This window comes from Hylaeus anthracinus, unplaced genomic scaffold, assembly GCF_026225885.1.
Source record: "Hylaeus anthracinus isolate JK02 unplaced genomic scaffold, UHH_iyHylAnth1.0_haploid 3, whole genome shotgun sequence".
NCBI classification, from domain to species: Eukaryota; Metazoa; Arthropoda; class Insecta; order Hymenoptera; family Colletidae; genus Hylaeus; species Hylaeus anthracinus.
Window position 1 is genome coordinate 10,909,699 of NW_026535284.1, and position 22,905 is coordinate 10,932,603.

Genomic DNA, 22,905 nt, shown 5'->3' on the forward strand with positions numbered 1-22,905 from the left:
GCCCTGTCCTATAAATGTATCGCGTAAATACCATGCACAGGCAAGCAATACACCAGGGTTTTCCTGGTCTGTATAAGGCAATTATGCGAATTGTTATGAAGTATATGGTGTATGTTACTGCGGTACGTGATGTCTCAACTTTTGATTTGTGTTATGAGATATGTGTTGTCTGATTACACGTACCATGTGCTATGTACACTGCAGTGCATTTCAATGCTCTTACAATTCCATTGTGGGAGGCGTAATTCAAATGCTCAAGAAATTAACTGGAATATTATTTTTTCCAGCAGTATTTGCAATTAAAAATGGTGCAATTATTGTCTTATATAAAATGTCTATCATTTCGAGATAAATTAAAAGTATCTACTATTTAAAAATATATCTAGATTCCTTAATATTGGAGAATAAATTTGGAGCAGTTATTATTTCAATATGAATGTGAAACGCCTATTACTTCAAAGTAAACTTGGAATTCTCGTTATTTTAAAATAAATACGAGAAAAAATTGCTTTTAATTTGAAATGCCCGTTGCCTCGAATAATGAAATAGCTTCATCATCGAAAGTACCAGCTGTTCTAAACGAAATAGCTGATACTTTAAACAATGAATCCGCCTCGCCAATTGAAATTCCCATTATTTCAAATGAATCGACTATATCATTCCTAAAATAACTCTGTTGGCAATACAAAACTGAAGTATTACACCAATCAGTTATTTTTTATTCTGAATACAATTCGTGGTTTCTCTCGAGGACTATCTTTCACCATTTCAACTCGAATACGCGGAATGTACATAGCTTCACCCAACGGATTTCGAATCTCGAATTATCCAACTTTTAAAAGATTCATTGTCACGGTTTATCCTCAATCGCTACTCGTCGACGGCCTAGATCACTTTTTTCCTCGGAAACTTAAATTCCCAATTCTATTAACGCCTTTCGTCACCCAGTTTCACCGTCTTCGCCTCGGTCTGTATCAAACATACAAGTAACCATAGAGTCCTGTCCGAAACACGTGCGTCGATGAAATACGGTCCACTCTGCCTGCGTACGATTTACTTTTCAGGGGCATCAAGGATCCCGAAATATTTCTATCTGGATCAGCAGCCAAGCGTAAAGGGCGAAGCTAAGAATGGAACGTGACGCTAGTCCCCTTCCACCTTTGAAAATTTATGGTGAATTTTCGTTTATGAACAGTTTCACAGTGATGTTGGTCTGGATTTATTTAAATAATTTACGAGCACCTTTTTCAGTTTTCCTATCACGTTCTGATTTTCGCAATTTATTTTTCCATCGATTTTAAAGAAATAATTCAGTAATCCCAATGTGTATGGGTGTAGTTAAACATAATATTTTTTTAATTCTCAAGAGTGTCTAAAATATAAAAAATTATGTGTTACATTATTGTACTTCTTCATGAAATCAGTTTTAAATTGACAGCAAACGGTGAAAGGAATTTCCATTTCTCGTTCCCAATCATCTTCTATTTTCAACCCTCAGGGACACAGTGTTGTTTGATATTAAAATTAAACGCTCAAGGTGTTATCGCAAGATTGGCTATTTCTTTTGCAATTTTATCCTCCACTTAATTTATTTCAATGCCGTAACGGCGTATCCAAATGAAATCGATAGCGTCGCCCTTTCCAATTGCCAGTGATTGCAATTCTTGACATTTCGAAATGATGTCTTTGGATTGCACTTCTGGGATTGTAAGGGAAAAAAATAACATACTTTTGGTCGTGTTCTTCCGATGCTATTTCGATAGCTCGAGGCGTACGGTTCGCTATAGCGTGCTGTAGCATAATTGTGTGACTTGGTTTTAAGAATAGACTTTTCAGCGATAACTGCACACCCTATACTAAGTCTAGTCTTCGAACCGTTGGCGTATATGTTAGAATAAGTTTTTAATAGGTCACACAGTAGAGGTTTCAAAATTCTAGAAATAATTCTTTTCTAATAATAAATTTACGTTAAATGTGTAAATCTATTTAAAAAAAAATTGATTTACTTCACCACGATTATATTTATAGTATTAAATTTGAATACTCCACCGACAGAATTTTATTTACCGTTTCCATTGTTTTCTATTGCCTGAATGTAGTATCCGGATTTGACGAAACGCGCTACTTAATGATTTAATCGAATCAAAACAGCCAGTAAGCTCTCACGATAAATATTTGCTGGCTCAAGCACGTATTTTTATCAGAATAATATTTAGCGAGCGTGTTTGTTTGATATTCTGCGTTTATTCAGGAACGGGAACATTTTCGAGTGTTTACTTTTAACGTACGCCACAACTGCCCCAGTAGTTATTCATAAGGCAATGTAAATGTAATTATTATCAAAAATATTGCTGACTTCAATTTAAATACGAAATGGCTTTGTAATCCTTTTGTGTATTCACCATCGAGTTTCAAGTAATTTACAAAATCCAACCTAAAGCCTGTGTAAGAAAAATTGGAGCGAGTTTCTCCCTCAATCTAAGACTCGAGGAATCAACTAATAAAATAAGGAATTGGAATAAAACAAAGCAAGAATAGAATGCCATTTTTCACTATAGAGATAAAGTAAAATCATTAACTTCCTTCAATCCTCAGAAAAATAAATTTATTTCCCTTCTATCGTCGATACGAGCACTTTATTTTCCGGGTAACGTACCTATTGTTCGATTTTATCGTCCAATATTCCGCCAAATCGATTTTACACGTACGCGCATCCGGCGCCAGAAAAATGTCGGAGTCGCCCGGGAGCCCTGTTAATAATTTACCCATACATTAACGCTGGAACGACTTTTGCACGGGTGAAACGACTTCCCAGCGTCATCCTGGAACGTCTTTCGAGGGCAGAAACCGTCGTGCGCTTTAAAAATGGCGACAACGTCGGACGGGACCGGCGAACGGTTGCCGGAAGACGTTTATGATAATGCCGCGACGTTTAAGAATTAAAAAAGAAAAAAAAAAGAAAAGAAAAACGCTCGACTGGGAATCGCACGGCGGTATAAGCTTCCTTGCGCACCAGAAATAGAATCTGGGTTTACAGTGGAGCAATACCCTCTCTAAGTATCGAGCGTGGACTGACACCCCTTAGCGATTTCTGCTCTTCTTCCCTCCTCCCCACTTGGCGCGACAATTTTATTCTGATTCGTGCGCGACAATTGAAAGACTCCCAGTGTGACTACGATTCGATACATATGTATCTAACGAAATACCGATGACGAATTGTTAAAATTTAATTAGTTTGCTTATTATTAGTTTTGTTATACTTTATCTGTTCAACGTTTTAACGCACGGATTATTTTTATGTAATTTGTTTAAATATTATTGTAACCTTCTCATAACCATCATTAACGCGAAAATATGTGCCCGAGGTATCACCTACCGTCGGAACGTTGCAGATTAGACCTCTTATAACATGTCGATTACGTTACGTTATCCCTTGATCCCCTGGGTAACTCGTTACAGGGTTAAAAGTGGAAAAGAGTTCTCTGCCCGGGACGATGGTGTGTACTAGGTGTAGAAAAAATTCTCCACCCTCGCTGTCTACCCTTTGAGATTATCGCAGACTAGGGAAGCTCCGAGAAGTCCATCGAGGGTTAAATAAATAAAGTTGCAACCTTCTCTTGTCTTCAAGAGGAAGTCATTCCTTTATTTCCCTTTGACCTTCGATAATAATTTTTCGAGAACTTCGAAGGACTGGGGGAACGCATTAAACTTTCTTTAACATGATCCAGAAGAGAAATACCTTCTTCTTGCGAAACATCTGCAAGTGGCAAGGGTGAACTTTACGGTATTCGTGAGGGTAGCCAAACTTTGGGAGGGATAATGCTTTTTTTTCTACGGAAGTTCAGATTTAAGGGTCTAATTGAAAGTTTTATTTCCTCGATATTGGCTTAAGAACTGTTCGTGCAGGTAAATTTTATATAGAGAATTATTGTTTTATTTTTATACGTATGAAGAACATTCTTCAATGAAGAAACAAATTAGATACGAATTCTACTATTTCGTTTTAGTAAATAATTAAAAAGTTCTCGAAACGTGAATAATAAATGCAAATTTTGAATCACACTGATAGTCACTAAAATTTGCGTGACAAAGCTGTTCCTCCATCGTCAATGATGTTTAGGATAATGTCAAAGGATTAAAACTTTGAGTGGTGGTAGAGTTGAAGCCCTTAAGCTCGAGTCTCCACCACTAACAAATTTCATGTGTCAGTCAGTTTCGCCCACCCTATAAATATGTAAAGTCTCATCAAATCTATCGTCGCATAGTTCGAGGTTATGGCTTGCAAATATCAAAGCCGCTTGCGATAAGAACATCAGGGTAAATATCAAACTATGCATAAATTGAGACAAAGATGGGGATACTATTATTGACGAGATTACAGGACATAATGGAAATTAGCAATTCTTTATAAATAACTATATGAGATATCTAATATTAATATTTACATTTAAATGTCATTAGATAAATGGCCCTTTACCACCTGTCTTTAAAAATAAAATAAAAAATTGAATATTACTATCCAAAATGGTGCCACTGTATAAATGTTTAATTCTTATGCTTATTTCTATAAAAAAAAAAATGTAATATTCTGTCGAAAGTACCAGGCTTGCACCCTTAAATGGCTTGCATAATTCACTTCAACGAGAGTGGAGTTCTACTTGTCTGAAATATTCGATAACCACCCCACTTGGACGATGTATTTACGTCGACAAGGCTCGAGCATCTGCATCCACGAGATACCCCCTCTCAGATTTGACTATGAAAACATTTTTACCGAACTGATTTATTGTCTACAAAATTAATTAGTAATTACAAATAACGTCTAATAACGTTAAATGAACGATTATAGAATATTCTACATATTCCTAAAGAATATTCCTGTTGAAAAGTGTACGCAAAACGATCAGCTCGATGAACAAATTTTCATAATGCTACGTCGCATTTTAATCCTGAGTGATTGGAGGCGACCCTTACATGGGGGTTGTTTATTCCGTGGAAAGGTATCGATTCATGGTCGATTGCGTGTCGTTAAATGCGATACACAAGGGTGGTCCGTCTGGGTTCGGGCCGGGGTTGATAAGCAGACAACGGCTCGTCAAAGCAACCTTCATTGTGCCACACCGCTGTCTTCGTGTCTACGTTGCGAGAACAACGTGTTCCAGACAGATAGGTCCTAGGCGGGCATTTATGACAACGTCTTCCGAGGATGATGAGGGCTCTCCGTTGCAACCTACGGGGTGTGTCGGAAATATCAGTCACTGTCCTCTCAGGTATCAGTTTTCTCATTCAGATTCGAGAGAATCTTCTAAGTGGGCACAATTCTTTTCTTAGAATATTAGGATTCTCAGTTTCTCATCAGGGAATATCAAATTTTATTGGGGATGAAGAAATTAGGTGGTGTTTAGAGGGTTCAAAAAATTTGATTTTGAATTTTATGGAAGGGCTTTTTAATAGATCTTTATAAATTTGAATAAATAAGCTACGATAAAAGAAGATTAAATGCTCGTATCTCTCTTATTAACCACCGTGATCTTTAATTTGAATTTGATCTAGAATTTTCATCGATTGCGATCTCTTTTTTTCGTTATTTCGAGTTTAACGCGAGATCGAGACGAGCCGAATTTATCTTGCTACTCGAGTGAATGGCAGTGGTTATTTTGAAGCATTGAAACGAGGGAGAAAAAACTTGTCGACGACCTCGATTGTTTAATCTGCCTTCGAATCCAGGTCTATCGATCACCCAATTATTTATCTTGCAGTATTTTATTCTTGATTAAATTTTGTATGCCTACCGAATATTTCAAGAAATTATAAAGAACAATTTTGAGTGGTAATCTCGACGCGACTAAAAGTGAAGTAATTTAATTAAGAATTTATGTATAAAATTTTAATATTTAATAATTCTGAAGTTTCTCCTCGTTAAATCCGATTACTGTCGAAAGATATTCTCTTAAGCTATTCAGTATGCTATCCTTGATACGATTTATGATATTCCTTTAAGAGAGATAACCAGGGTACCGAGTCGAAAACTAAGGTCATCTTTACAATTTATCTCGAACGGTAATTTCTTTCTTATTTAAATTTCTCGGTATAATAAAAATTCATGGCCCACAGTATGAAATTAAGTAGCAAACATTGAAAAATGTTTGTCTAATCTCAAATTACTTATCGCTAAAATTGACCATCATAAAATAATTTTCTTCCTAATTTTTTATTCTATCTGGACATTAAAATCTGCCGTATGAAAATATTCTAAAAAAGTGAAACTTTTCCAAAATGCACCTCTGTATCGTAGTTATCTCCTTAAAATTCACGACCAACCTGCACCTACAATAAATTCCAGAGAACGAAGGACTTGAATTATCCTAGCAATAAATTTCCTTTTTTGTACGAAGCGGGCTAAACGGATGGACGTGCACGTATGGGACACTGGAGTGGTAAGTGGTTTATGTCGACAGGAGAGCACAGGTGAGAGTTACAATCGCTTGGAGAGAGGTACGACTTGTCCAAACATCCCCAAACAAATCTACCTTGGTGGCGTGAGATAAAATGCATATTTAAAAATGTTATAAAATACATACTGAACAAACATTAGATTCTAATTGAATTTCTCGCCCGTTTAATTCAGTTTTTCGACCATCTAAGAATTGAAAGGCCTTGGCTCTCCTACGTTATAGTCCAGTGTACAGCTGTGACCCGTTTTCACAAACTTTTTACAGCGTCGTTCGTTTCATAGGAGGAAACGTGTCCCCCCTTCTCCGCCGTGGATGTTGTTATTGTCGTTGTTTAAGCGCGAATGAAACGACACCCATTCGCCCATGGTAAAAATAAAGTTTCGCCGCCTCGGATCGCCCGCGGTCCCCGCAGAGGCCGAACCTAATTTCTGGATCGCGACCAACGATGTAAGTTAACGTCGAAGCGACTCGCCGTGAACTTCCTGTCTGGTTTACCCGAGTTTCAAACTGTTCTCGGACCACTATCAGCCTAACCGACCCGAAGTTCCACTTTTGGGTCCTTTGAGAGACTCGAGGGACGTTAACAAAGTGGGGGTGGGCTAGATTTTCACTTAGATGAAAATTTTTAATGCGATATAAAGGATAAATAAGATAAATAACGTATTTGTTGGGAGAGAAAATTGAATTTTAGATATGGAGTTAAATATTTCATCAGGAATCAATAAAGATTTAAATTTTACTTGGGGGTGAAGGTGGAGGAGCAGGAACACTTCCATCGGCTAGGGTCTAGATGTTCTCTATTTGAGGTGCTGTTCAGTTTCCGATTAAATCCAAATTCGTTTTACACTTCCAACCGTGCTTCAAAGTAAATAGCGTCGTGGACTCGATAGGAACTTGTGTGTAGCTTCTTTTTAAATCATTTATGTGTTAGCTTTCCCCTTTTCGGAAAGTGTTTCAGCCTGATCACCGTTTGACAAAATAACATTTGACAAGACAACATAGCTTAAAAATGTTACCTTTAGTTAAAAAGAAATTTTTACTTAGTCCTCTGAATTTTAAATTGATTACTCTAACAAATTTTAATAAAGTAACCCATGGGCATATTTAAGGTAACCTAGAAGAAGCGATTCCCTTCAGTTTCCCAACCAGATGGCTCGCAAAGCGAGTGATAATTTCCCTCGCTCTCATCAAACTCTGCCGAACAACTTTCTGGAGTCACTTTGCGTCTCGTCGTTCCATCGCGATGCTCTGGTTCAGTGGTTCTTAATCTTTTTAAGCTCGGGACACAGTTTGAAAGAAGATTCTCGGTCTTCTTGGACTTATAGGACAATTTAGAAAGAAGGAAACCTGGCGCAAATCACAATCCTGAATAATTAGAAAACATTCAATAATAAATTCCTCGTAAAATACAAATTCAATAAAGTATTAAAATTGAGCGAAAAATTTTTGTATAAATTTAAGGTCTAATGTAAACATTTACTTAATGTTGCTTTTATTTTATTAAATTAGACCAGAGATTGATTTCTATAAAAGATTCTCTGGAGGTTCGAAAACAGGACTTTCCCTTACACAGAAATAGTATTAAATGCCGAAACCAAAACTGATAAATTGCTGTACAAATCGCAGCTCTAATCGATTCCATTTCCAGCCAAAATCGCTCTACGCCCACGATTTTTCCTTTGACCTGCGTTGTTCGTCATTACACGAAATCCACGAGGAAAATAAGCAAGTTAAAGGGCGCCAAATTGTCGCGGCTTCGCGCATTCGTGGCACGTGGGAGTATGCTATTTCTTGAAACGATTCGCGTGGTTTTCTTGAGTTGCTTTCACGGCTGCACGTGTAATCCATAAATGGCGAGCGTTGCTCGTTGATACCGAGGACCTTCGATAAGGACGACCCTACGATAGGGGTTGCCAATTCTTATTATTTCTCGTGCCGTCCTTCTTACGGATAAACTCAGACTGCGCATACAGGGTGCTCCAGAAAGAACTACTAATTGAATAGTTAAAGAAAGTCAAGTTAATTTAAAAAAAGTCAATGAAAGTGGACTAAGACAGGAAGAAGACATTAATTATATTACAGAATACACATTAATCCTCCTATACTGAAAATTCCTGACTCTATCAAATTCCACTGACTCTCACTCACAAAATAAACGACTATAACCAAATTGTATTTTCCTTGAAATCAAATAAGATATTTCCGTCTACCATCAGCGGTATATAAATCGTCGGTAAGTAAATCGAGTCTTCACTGCTCCACCCTGTATACTATTTCTCATTCGCGTTTTCCCGTGGGTGGCGCAAAATCTTTCGAACAGAGGGTATCACGCTCCCTGCAACGATTGCAACTGCACATGCAATTTGTGCAGTCCTCACCCTTGGCGTGTCCGGTGCAGACGGCTCGCGACGACACGTGTTCGCCCTCCACGCCTGACACGTAAACTCGCGACACGAGTTGAATCGCCTCGCCTCTCAGGAAAATTGATGTTGTCTCAATTTCAGACCGTCCCGTTACCCAGCAAATTACAATTTATCCGACCGAGAGCCGAACGGCGACCTGGGAAATTTTGCACGCGAAACGAGGAAGCTGAACGAAGCTGGATGATTAAACGCTGAAAGCAAATTCAGAGTTTAATGTACGGGGATATGAATATTTACGAGTCTTTGACACTATAGGATGGTATTCAATTTTTATTCTTAGGTTTAATTCGGGAATTTTATTGCATTTGATTTGTGATATTTAAAGTAAACGAATGGGGTTTATTTTAGATTCTATGAGAAACATTTTTGGATTTTATTTATTTTACATTCACTAAACCTGCGTTTCAGAATTAATTGATCAAATGTGCTTAAGAAATCAGGTCTTCAACAATACATGTTTACTTCGAAACGAGATTTATTTCCCCGGTACGAGGCAACGCGATGAACTTATTTTTCAGGGAATTCGAGCCACCCTGGAGTATTTGCCAATTTTCAGAATATCGCCCCGGGTATGTACGAATACTTAACAAGAAAATAGTAACCAGAGCTTCTCTTCGTTCTTTTATTCCATATTCAGTAGTTTTTCGTGATACGTGCCTCGAATATGCCTCGTGGCGCGAACGTTATCAATATATGGTCGGTTGAAAGAAACTCATACACGTATACGTTTAGAAACGTTAGCGTACTATGATGTGATTATGAAAAATGAACGATGCAGAACCACACCGTTGCATGCCGGTGCACGATAGACGCTTTTGATACTCGTTTTCATTCAGGATTTATAAAAAGGCACATTAATATTGATTTGCATGCGGGGATATGTTATTATAATATAATTTTCGACTCATTTTTTTCCACAAAAACCAAATAAAAATTGCTGAACTGTACAATCAGATCATGTAACAAAAAAATTTAAAAATTCGTCAGTAATTGTCTATGTGCAAACGAACCTCGTCAAAAATACCCCTTTGCAAACTTTCAGTAAAGTGGTCTCTGCCATAGTGCACGATTAGGGGAACGCTCCGAGCGTATTAGCATCATATCAGCAACGTGTTCTTAAATTTCATGCATTAATTCTTGTACCATGCATTCCAATCGAGCGACTCGCACACCGCGCGCGGACGGTATCTTTTAAAATGCACTTTCCCTGTAAAGATAAGTGGCAGGTGGTGTGATATAAGACACGGCTCGGGGATAAAATTCAATGTTACGGCCAGAAGGGGTGGGGGGGGGAGGAGAGACAACGACGTGCATGCATATAATAGCGACCCAACCTTCGGACTAGATTAACGATGCATTATGCACATTTCCTCCGTCTAACAGTTTCTGAGCAACGCCTAACTGGTTCGATAAATCGACGCGACCGCGATGGGAGAGCGTGCTTTCGAGTCGATTTTATCTACGTCGGGGGTCTGCAAGAAATTGCCCCTGGATGGAATTTAAATTCACTGATTACAATGCATAGGGAAAGGTTACTTCACTATTCCTGGGTATGTTCGTATCCTCGACAGAAGTTTTCGATTTTCAAGGTTTAGGTCATCTTTAAATTGTACAAGTTTGTCAATTTTGCAATATAATGGAAATTAGTAAAAAATACCAAGATGGGATTGTGAAATATATCTCTGTATATTGACATTGATATAGGTAGGGTACCTCGGGGTTCCTAAGCCTGTACTGTAGCTACAATCAAACATAGCTACAGCCCCTGAAGGCAAATTAAATCTTGGATGGTTTAAATTGATTAACTCCAGGTAAAGATCATTCTTTTTCGTTTCTGCTTCTCGATATTTCCTCTTTCATCTGTGAAAGACATACTCGAATATTTTGTATGGCTACACTGATAAACTTTTATCGATAGAAGGTACCTATTTCGTTGTAACTCGTCGAAACGGGAGACATTTCTTCCCCGTATGACATATTTCACTCGGACGTTCCCAAAGATATTTTCCTTCCCCAACGTGTTCTGTAAAATATGACCGCAGTGAATCTCGTATAAATTCAGCTGTCGACTGCTCGACGACAGGAAATCGAAGAGTCCTGCATTATGTGTCGGCGAAACCTCTTCCTCGACACCGGAATTTTCTATTTCTATTAAATACAAACATTTCCCGAGAAACCTGCACCGTGCGCGCAATAAACTCGAGTGCAATACTCCCTTGTATCCAAGCAATATTTACGATCACGATAGAATTCGAACCGTACCATTTTCTACGAGTTCCACTGCTCCACAGAGATTGTCAAACATGACCACGATAAATGTAACGACAAGAATACAATTTTTGCCGTCGATTATTGAGGATTTGCGCAAGAGAATTTGTTTATTGCTCCTGCATTCGTGACTCGTGACTGAAGAACATGGGCGCCGAAAATGTTTGGTTTGGTGGTTTATTTTTCATTCTTTAATTGCAAGATGAAAGGAAAAATGTTTGTTTGCTTCTGTTCGAAAAGCAAACAAGTAAAGAGCTTGTGCAAGCAATGTTTAACTTTATGGTATGGTAAATGTTTTCAACATTTGACTTGGAAACCAAAATTACATTTCACAAGTAGCTGATTAATTTCTCGTTTCAGTAATTAATGCTCCGAGTTAACAGTATTTGATTGGATTACTCTTTACGTTGGTGTAAATTGATCGATTACCATAAATTGAATAAATATATAAATTACCAAACTAATTAAAATTTTTAAATAATATTCGATAAAATAAATTGAATATTAGTGAATGCTAAAGTATCGTTAAATAAACTTCTCATATTTTTTACTCGGAATTCCCTTGTAAATAAAACACACACAAATAAATAATTAAAAGCAGTTTTAAAAATGTAACACAAAGATGAAATACTTTCGTCTATGTTTCTTTATTTAGGGTGTTTGTTAAAGACGGAGCTTGAGAAACACTGGAGTATACGTTTCTCTGAAGCTGTTTGTTTTTTAATTCTAACGAAAAGAGACCATTCCAGGGGTTCCCTTTAACACGACTGTTTTGCAACATTAACCTCAGCGTATCCCGTGATCTTCAATTCCTAGCCTGTCGTTGTCGCGCAAGGTTGCATAAATATTAACGCACAGCCAAAGGGAGAGAACACCGTACCGCGTAGTGACGTAATTCCGCGAGGGATTCCTGGGGCCGACACGGTGGGGAGGACTTCATTGAATATTTTAACTGTCGCCTGTAGGATCGCTTAATTAGTAAACACGATAGGCACCAGAAGGGGGAGCAAGAAATCGATATTCAAATCGGCGAATTAAAATTAAGACTGGCGAGGAATAAATAATTACAGCTTCTTGGTAATCGTTCACCCTCGACCTTTCTCAATCCAAATTATATTTGACTTCTGAAGACAACTGTCGCGCCATTGGTCAACGTTAATAATAGTGAATTTAAATGAAAGGTGTTTATAAAATGATAAATGTATTAAATAATTGCTTTGACGCATTGAATATTTTTTTTTCTTGAGAAATGGTGAAGCGAGGGCAATATACAAATTTCAAAGAAATACTTCTCGTCGGACTTTCGACGCGATACGTTTCCAATATGCATTCATTCGACTTAACAAAATGGCACTGAAGTTACCAATTCACGCGCAGATACGTGGCTGGAATTATTCGACTTTATTCTAGCGCACGCGATACGGTAGCGATCGAAAAATGAATGTGATCACGGGGAGAGGCTTTCCTTTTGTTCCCTTTGGAATATCCGTTCTACGTCCTTCACCCTCCAACTTGGAAATTATTGGAGTCAGATTAAGGGATGATTTTAGAAATTTTGAAAATGGAGATGGCACACCTTTGACCACAAATATATACTTTTTTACTTTTTTTTTTCAATTAAAAGTCAAGTCAATTAATAATTGAAAATGAAATATTTCACCCTTCAAGCATCCCTTAGTCCCTTTTTGCTACTAAATAATAACGTATCGCCAGAGGAATTTTTATTATAGAAAATTTCGTGGGACGGCCAACGCGTTAAGCAATGAAAGCTCAGCAATTTGTCGGAAACTGACGGAGGGAAAATGGCGAAAGAAAATCGTCTGGAAAATGAAAGCACACGGTTGGAGAACGTTGTATCGAGAGGAGCAACAGTCAGCGTCGGATTACGGGATGGGGAAACTGATATAGAGCACGAAAATTTTCCAGATAATGATCGTTGAAGTGACTCGGCGCATTCCTTGAAATGCATGACTTCAACTGTTTTGAAATAATTGCGCTAAGAGTGAACGCTGAAAATGGAGCTGACGTGTCTTGCGAATATGTACAATGCTCAAAGGATTTGAAAACTGGCGGTTCTGACAAAGCTCTACTGTTAGGTTGGATTATGAATCATCGACTTTTGTCGCTTAATAATTTTAAGCACTTGTTGGAATGAAAGATTGAAAATTTGTTCCAGGCACGTGGCTAATGATAATAGCCTAGAATGAAGTCATAGAGCACGCGTGAAAATTGGTCGAAAACGGTTATGAATATGGAATGAAAGAAAATTAGAGGATAATGGTTCTCAATTATTGTTTAAAGACAATGCATAACTCAAAGGATGTACCGGATTGCAGACACGACTCTATGATTAAGAAATATAAGAAGAAAAATACAAATGTAATACAAATTATTTAAATATAATTAAAACGTGTGAATTTAAATCATTCCTCCAATTTTAATAATAAATACACCAATATTGAAGATCAATTATGCTAGCATAGATCGACTGAAATTTCCCTCTTAATGTAAATAGTAATTGCATAGGCATGGATCGATAGAGTTCTTCCGTCGCTTTTAATCCTAATTACATGCACGTGGCTCAGATAAAATATCTCCCTTTGATTTCATTACTGCCTTCTCGCGTAATCGCATTACGATTATTGTGAACCACTGTTAACTCCCAAACGATTACGCGAAACGATAATTGGCGATATTAAACGACAGAGCAAGCATTGGACGATTTATACTGCAAAAGGTGCATGTACAATTGTAATTAAAAATAAAATGCCATTAAGAAATAATCCACGTTAATAACGAAGCTGAGCAGTCGCACGAGTAAATGATATTCGATATTTACACGTTCCTTTTATGCGCGCGATACATATTACAAGCTTAGCTCAATCATAAATTAAACGTAATGGATTACTTAGAAATTTTTATAGAAATTTTTGATTCCTAAAAAAATTATCGAAGACTCTTTTTCTAGTTTTTTTTTTTATTTGCAATAATAAATATCAGAACACCTACCTACTCTAGCCTTTCATGCTTGTAGCTATTTAGTATATATTTTAATATAATATTAATTTACACACATTCGTATACAAATTAATATTAATGATACACACGTGCAATACAAAATAACAGTCAAGTTAATATTCATTAAAACTGAACTCGAATATTCATCTTCGCGTGTCGAAATTTTATATAATTAAATCTTTGAATAATGATGTTTAGCAAAAGCAGTGTTTAACCAACAAACAGGTTAATTCCCAAGTAGAACTTAATTAAGATAAATGCTCTCTGGCTACAAGCATAAATTACATTTACTAATTTAAGATATATCAAGAGAAAGTTTAAAAAAATGTAACATTTCACTAATTTTTAACTTACAATAAACATCACTATTAAATATTCATACTGTTTACGCGACTGCAACAACATTATGTTTGCCATATAACAACCCAAACTCTTAAAAGTAATTACAACCCCTACACTAACTCTTTAAAAAAGGATCACTTAAGTGATGTAACGTCATCCCCAAAAAAATTTCACCCCGACACAGTTCACTTCCCCACGCCTAGAATTTCCAATTGATCATCGAAAAATTTTTTTAAATTCATCAAAGAAACAAACAGTTAAAAAAAGAAATAGTTACAGACTAACCATGGAAGGCGTGACACTGGTCCACCGACGCCGCAATCCGAGGTTCAAGGAACACAGTCTGTCAATCGAGGGTGAAAAAAAAAATGGCCAAAAGAAAAATCCTTTTTCCACTGCACAAGTGTTCGTCGATCACTGTTACGCGCGGATCGAGAAGATCGAGCAGGGGCAAACGTCGCAAGGCGTTACGCGTACGATCAAGTGCGTCGCGACGCCGCGTGTCGACTGAAGCCGTCGTCTTTCCTTCTGGTGGCTCGAACAGGAAGGGGTGGGGGACCGGGTGCGTCTGCCGACACGGGAACGCCAGCTTCCCCACCACCGGAGCGCGACTGCCCCACCATCCGGAGATGCAGTCAACCCCTACAATTCTCACCCCCTACTGGCGCGAACTCGCGGCCACGTGGTGCGCAACCGTCGAGCGGTCGACGCTCGCGACGTTTGGGCGTCGAACGGTTCGAGTTTGCCCTTGATTTTACTTTTCGAAGGGTGAAGCGAACGTGCACTTGAGAAATGTAATACAAACAAAAACATTGTGCGTGTGTATGTATTATGTGAATAAAATATAAATATATATATTTTTTTCAGTGGTTTAGATGATGATCTAAATTGGGGGTGAGAGGTAGGAATGCCTATGGGCGTAGAAATGAGATGGTATCTTTTGTAGGGGTGTCTTTTAGAAATGTTTCTTCATCGAGGGAGTTCACTTGTATTGTAATTTTTCTATCTATACTAGTTACATCGATAAATAAATTTCTAATAGACATGGTGAAAAATGAATTTTTCTTTGAATATACCGACAGTGTTTCATTTAAAAATTGTAACTAGTACGGTTACTGTCTTCTTTCTGTCTAATCTTTCAACCCTTACTGCCCCCTCCACCTACCCTTGTACTGCTCCTCCCCATCCACCCAACTAAAATAAAAAAAGCATCACCAATAATCTAATCGAACCTTTCTAAAAGAAGAACACGACTTTGTACCCTCTCCGTACATCTTGCAGGAGATTTCACGCGTAGGACGCCAACTGACCGTCGACACCGAGGGGTTGGTTTCCGTCGTCGACGTTCTTGACTTTGGAAGCGGATCCAAAGCCGCCTGAATGGCATTGTGCGCGAAACCCCGAAGCAGGAAACGTCGTCGCCGTGGTCGGCGATGCAGTCGACGATCGATCGGGGTGCACCGCGTTCCCCGTGCGACGAGGATAAACGCATGGGAGGGTGTCCTGGGCCGAAGAAAGACGGAACGCGCGAACTCGGGGCGTGAACGCGAAGAGGGTGGGCAGGGAGGACAGAGGACGACGTGGACCCATAGAGAAAGAAGCGAGAGCGCACGGATAGGATAGGATTTCGCTCGTAAATTTCGGATGCTGGGTTCACGGGCTGATGAAGGTCAAGTACTTGGCCGCGGTTGCACGGTGGTTTGGGCCGGTGACTCTCAATAAGGGGGGCCCCCTGCTGAACAATGTTTTTAGGGGGTACTTTTAGCAGGCCAGTTGGAGAGAATTGATCGTCAACGGGGGGCCCAAGTCAGGGATTCTTGAGTTTCAGACCACAATGGACCACCTTGATGCAGGAATATTTTTGATGGATCGACCCTGGAGTGGATTTTAATTGTAATTTTTTCTTTGGTATGATTTTTAAAGTGTTTTTAGAGCGAATACAGTGTCATATTTCTAAGTTATATAGACTGTCTCTTGAACTTTATCTTTCAGTAGCCTTCTTTTTTTAAGAGAATATATATTTTCATAATTGTATTGTTCTCACCCCCATGATTGCAAGTCATGCAACCCACGACAGGTCTCTATGCTCCACTCTAAGAAGATTGAGAGGTGCTGAGAGACACTGATTTGGGGCACGTCGCCTCGTGCACCAGGAAATTACGTGTTTTTCGTGTAATATCGTAAGTGCTTCCGGACGGTAAACCAGATTATCCATGTAATACACGTACAAGTGGCAGCAATAGAACTTTTCCAAGAGGTTTTAAGGTCGCGGCCCGCGCTGCCCGCGAACTCGAAATATCGTTTCGCGAAATTGGAGAGGGTGGATATTGCGTGTCGTAAATAAAATCTCTGCGGGTTCCTTCATGGTAAGTAAGAGACACGAGAGTTCTGTATTAATCTTGAATATGCAAGCGAAGTATATTAAACTTCATTGAATAAATGTTTTATATTCCCGTTCTTGAAACCGTGCAATTCCTGTTCTACGATGCACTATTCATTTTAGGGGTTAATTAATCTCTGTAATGAAGTGTCACTCTTTTTGTCAGAGCACACGAGAGACCCGTAGGAGACAAACTTTTGTAGTCATGCAACCACTTAAGAGGCCACCTTTTATACTCTTTTGTGTGAACTTTCTTCGTGAAGAAAGAAGTGTACTTGGGTTGAGGTTAGGTACTTTTTAAAGTTTCTTCTAATTATTAGCATCACTAATTTTCAATCTCCGATCTATTTACTACTTTAATATGTTTCATCTAAGAAACTAAATATGTAAAATAATAAAAGTAGAAATAAAAATAAATAAAAATAATTAATAAGATACGACATTTTTTTTCGCTTGGTTCTGAGCCATACTTCTATTAGCTTTATGAACATCGTGCATTTGAGGATTAGCCATGCAAACTACGTACTGCCAACATGTCCTACTAAAATAAAACAGAATATTTTACCGGTACGGAAAAACACCAGAACGTTCCCAAATAATTTGAAGTAATTAAAAGCACCCTGTAACTCTCACGTACTCCATATAACGGATGTGAACGACGTATCATCCCCGTCGACGATACATTAATTAATTACCATCCAACAAATTAAGGACCATTCCCAAACGTGGTAGAATAGTTTCACCAAGTCAACTCGCAACACCCGATAAAGCTTATTGTCGTAAACTGGCAACCAGAAAATCCTCCGAAAGGCAAATTTTGAAATATCATCTCGCAGCTGTTTCACGAATCCCCTTTATGAGAAAAGCACGCGCGAGGGAGAGGCAAGCATCGGTGGAAAGAGGACTATAAAAGCCGGAGGGAAACAAAACACGAAACCACCAACCGTGTTTGTATTCCAGCAACCGCTTTCGTGTCGAGTTCTTATTGGGGAGAGTCTTTGTCTAGATCCAATTAAAGCCCAAGGGACACCCCTTTTATCCCCTGGGACTATGGTACTAACGAAGGATCGATAATTAATTCGGAAGTTTTTTTTTTCCTTTTTACTTTCCATAGGTATTTGCGAGATAATTGTAACGAAAGCGCTGTGTATTGTTTGGATGTACTAAAGAAAGTGAAAAGACTGGTGCAGAGATACTATGTTTAGAGATGAATTATTATAGACTGTATAGAAAACCCTCTTGAAAAGATATTTTTACTTTCTTATATATATCCTGCGAGGGGAAGTATTCCAAAAATAATTGTATTGAAATAAAAAAGAAAAAGGAAGAACGTGTACAACAATGCTTATTCCCCATATGATCGTTTAGATATAAAGTGCACATCTAACCAGTAATTGGAAGACCCTTTTTAAAGCCCTCTTTATCCTATTTCCTCAACTACCCCAAATTCTCACTTTACTGCACATATACAAATAAAAATTCATTTCCCAAAATCAAAGTTCTCAATAAAATCCACTAAAAGTTCTAACACTTTATTCATCATTTCGTGTTTCTCTCCACACCTCGAATCATCGAGACCCCTAATGGAGGCGAAGAGGATGACGGCCGAAATCCCACCTAAATCCATCCTGGATCTGCGAAGTCCAACGTGAGTTCGACACGTGCGTGATGAAGAGGAGTACAGCTGTCGTGAATGTACGGTCTGGCGAATGGCCAATTTCGCGAGGACATCCGAGGCTTATGTCCGTTTATCGTGGTTATCGACGGACTATTTAGGCAGTGGGTTTACGGGAAGGAGGGCATTCCTAGCTTTCCCTATCCCTTCAGCGAGGGAAGGCTCTTAATAATTCCATGAGAGGTCGTTTACCCTACTCGGGGGCGGCTGTGAACGTTAACATTAGTCCCGAGATTCGTAGGACGAGGAAAGGGAACATTTATCGCCAAGATACGACCAATGTAATGATTAAAAAAGGGGAACGTCGGTGTGGTGTAAATACACGAAGGGTTGGATTTATTTGTCTAAGCAGGACACACGAAGGGGAACCCTAGGCACTTTTTGTAATATCGATGTGTATTTCAAGGGTCGAAACGGTTGGGAGCTCCTTCTAAGAAAGTCCGACTGTAAGTTAGACGAGGGAAAATAAAGAAATGTTCTCGTGCACGTAGCAGTGGTAATTTTTTATCCATGACCTAAGAATTTTTAATCTCTTTTATGTCTGGATAATGTTTTTTATCGAAATGTGTCTCCCAACACAAACATCCTTCCACGCATCGTTGTGCAAACACGTTCTTATATGGAGAAGTTTGACTTACAAGTTATCGCCATAAATCTTGACCTTTTTCATACCTCGACTGTTGATGTGATTTAAGAGGAGACTCTGGTAAACGTTCGAGCCAGAAGTATGCGCGTGGAAGGAATAGCTATCAGCTGTCGGCATGATTTCAGCCACTTCTGAATTTCTGATCGACTCTTTCGTACTATAGCAAACTTGCAGTTTCGAAAGTTACTTTGCAAGTGAATAGAGTACGCGGAAAAATTCGCGTAATTATGGAACTTCAAACACTCGAGACTAGAATCATGAATTTTTTAGAGGAGGTTTATCATCCCCCTTACTCTGTTTACAATCACCTTCACTTGATTAGAATCTATATTCCTAATTGCCCCTAATATTATATTGTTACTTTCTACAATTCCACATTTTTCTATTTTAATCAATATTTATTGAAACATGTACTGCTGGAATCACGCTGTCATACACGATGGACAATACGCACATGTACTTCAGTTGCAAATTTAATATGATTACTACTACAGGATATTTTATACTTTGTCGTTGTGGCAGTTTTTAAAATTTTTCTTCAAGAAAGTAATTGGTACGCGTCAGTAATTATCTTGTAGGATCATGGAAATGGCGATACTATGATTGCGTCTCGTCGTTACCCTTCTTTCCCTCGTCCTCGTCGGATTCTTCCTCGTCGACAGATAAATCCGAGCCATCTTCTCCACTTTTGTCAGTCGTTTTCTCGTCGTTCGAAGCTTTACGTTCAGTTTCATCCTTTCTAACTGCGTGTTCAGTGTTGCGCCTGTTTTCATCCTGATTGTCGAACTCGTAATTGTCGTCGTTCTCGATTATTTCGTCGGTGTCGGACCTAGAGTTTCACATTGGGGTACATTGGCCATTATCAACAAAATTGTGGGTGGATAGGTTACTGAGTCCACCCTGTATAAACAGATTAATACAAATGCTAATGTGCCTTCGATATAATACATCTTATTAAATAATAAATAAAAATATATGACCTCGGATAAGTATTAGAAACTAGTAATAATCAAAATGAACCAAAGGAAGTTCGATGATTTTATATAAAGGAGAAATTATTATACTTTCCCTTAATAATCATAATTTATTACCTCCTGCGCCTCCTCCCACGTTTCCTGGATCTCCGTCGCCTCCTGGATCCACTCCTCGATCTTCGTCTTCTACGTCCACTTCTTCGTCTCCTGGCGTCCTGCACTTCGTACTCCTCGAATCTAATCGGCGTTTGACGTGGAGTTTTGTCCCTATCCTGGGAGACTCCTCTTGCAGAGTGTTTCACTTTGCTCATGTAATTGCCATCGTTCATGAGATCGGACGAGACTCGCAGAACTCTGTATGCTGCGTCCTTTGGGATCAAGTAACCAGACTCCACGCCGAAGTCCAACGCTTTCTGGATGTACCTTCTCATCTTCCTTAGACCTGAAAAGTCGAGTAAAGTCAGAATAGTCTTGAGTCAATCTTCTAAAATTGAGAATGAAGAATTAAAAATTGGCATTGAAACTAAAGAACTAAATCAGAATCAAATTCAATATAAAAATAAATCAAGTGAAAATCATTCTAATTGCACACGCTTGAAATAATAATTCAACAATGGCATAATTAATTCAAGACCTTCTCCCCTGCTGCGACTATGCATGCAGGCCGACATAGTCGGTTCCCTGGCGCTTCTGCGACGCCTGACATGGTGGATCTTGGAATTCTTCTTCGAGTCCCGTCGTTTGTTGGCCATATTACTGCCGGTCGTTGGGGAATTCAGGGAATCCAGAACTTCGCTACGACGTTTCTGTCGCTTGCAGAAACTGCACTTCGTGTAGGCGACATTCGACGCTCTTTCCTTGCCCTCTCTACAGCCCAGGCTGAGAAACTTGTACACCAGCTCGGGGATGTTTGGTTTACGACGGTACGGCTCTGAAACGCGATAAATTCTGTATCGACGGCTGGTCTGGGCTAGGTACGGCTAGGCACCACCCCTTGCAACGTCCCTTCTTCCCGATGAATTTCCATTTGTGGTTTTGAGCTCTCCTCCACTTTGCAAATTTATAGAACGTTGGTACAGATTTATTTTCGAACTGTCAATGTGAGGAAAAAGTGGTCGAAATAATTGTTACTATTATATAAAAAATAACCTCTTCACGTGACGTAGAAACTGTAACCTCGATTTCTGAATCCTTCTTTTAATTCAGTCTGTTCAGCTTATACTAATATTAATTAAATTTGCATAAGCAACCTATAACTTTAACATCAAATACCTTGCAAAATACGCGTATAACCATGCATCAGTGGCCTTAAAGTGTTTAAGAAAAACGTGTCGGTAGAAATTCCCCTGGAAAAAGGTAAGAAACTTCTGTGTAAGAGTCATTCGTCCTAAGTAACGAGTAAAGCTTGACATCAGAGTTCGCAGAAACCAGCGAAGAGGTCAAGGAATAATATAAAAGTGCTACAAGATCGGCATCCTTGATAAATTAGATGAGAAAGTATATTCTCGGCAGCGGATGGACCATTTCCTTGAATTTGCCGAGAATCGAGAAGTCGATCAATATAGTTTCATCGATGAGTTCCTCGAGCGTTTGCTATGTAAAAAGTACGACCCTAGTAGCAGCAAGTATAGCGACGTTAAACGTATTTCCAAGAAATGAAATTGACCGTCGTCGGGAATCAACTGAAACGACCATTTCAATCGCGGTGGGCGATCGTCGTTCAAGTTTAATTAGGCTGAGCAAGCTTTCTACTATTCGAGCTTTGTCATTACCAAAAAAGGTCTCCGATGATTAAAAAGGTGGGTTTATCAATTGATTTCTATTATTTTTGTAATTTTTTAATGCTCTATGCATCGGATCAAAGTTTTGAGAAATTAAAGACGGGGATGAATCGCGGTGTTATTCTCAGAAAATCGTGTCCAAGGGGAAACACGTTTTTCTCAACTCTTTTTCGGGATGATGACTCACTCATCTTGTGTTGGCTCCGCGCACGAGGACGTCTCTTTACAGGGGCCATTTTGTGCTTACTGTTGGATCCGTAACTCCTTCGAACCGCTCTCAGCCACCGTTTTATCCTTTTAGGGTCCGAACGACGATCGTCCAAAGTTTTCTAGGTTTCAGATCGGTCGTGGCGCGAAATTTGGTCTGCGAATTTTCCAGGACAATGATAAAAGAAGGAGGACGGGACAGACGATGCCGATCCGTCAGCGTCTTCCCTCTTTTCACTTTCTTTTCCCCGTGAAACAACGGATCCTCGTTTCAGCGAACATTTGCTCGCATCGCCTTCGACGTTGCTCGTACAGTAGGCGTTGCCTTTGTGTTTTTATGTTTACCTCGTTACCTGAAGGTGGATGCAATCCATATCGAGTGAAGTGACCTGGAAGAGAAATGTATTGGATTGAAAACACGACCAATTGAAACCCTGGTATCGAACAGGTATTAACTTTCTATTGCAGTGATCCTCTTGGGGATTTACAAACGTGTTGGAGGGGGGACGAGTTCCCAGAAGAAACGGGAAATAGGTTATACGGTGAAATGAAAATGATGTTCCCCGTCGCGTTTATTCTTGTTAAAAATAATCATGGTCGTGACGGTCTTCATTGTGCCAAGATTTTACTTCTTGTATTCTTTCGCTTTCATTGCCTTGAATTGTATAATTTACACAAAGACACGTTTGGAAATTTTCTAGAGTTTTTTTAATTGGGTTATGCTGGGATATGTTAA

At 38.9% G+C, this 22,905-nt stretch overlaps 1 protein-coding gene across 1 annotated transcript; it reads right to left on the bottom strand.

Moving 5' to 3' along the window:
• Positions 1 to 19,730: 19,730 nt before the first annotated feature.
• On the bottom strand, positions 19,731 to 21,244 carry LOC128893453 (U1 small nuclear ribonucleoprotein 70 kDa-like). Its single transcript, XM_054154390.1, has 3 exons — positions 20,816 to 21,244; positions 20,299 to 20,623; positions 19,731 to 20,036 (listed from the first exon to the last, which is right to left on the bottom strand). The coding sequence occupies exons 1-3, from the start codon at positions 20,931 to 20,933 to the stop codon at positions 19,805 to 19,807; spliced, it is 675 nt and encodes a 224-aa protein (XP_054010365.1). The 5' UTR covers positions 20,934 to 21,244; the 3' UTR covers positions 19,731 to 19,804.
• Between the last annotated feature and the right edge of the window lie 1,661 nt (positions 21,245 to 22,905).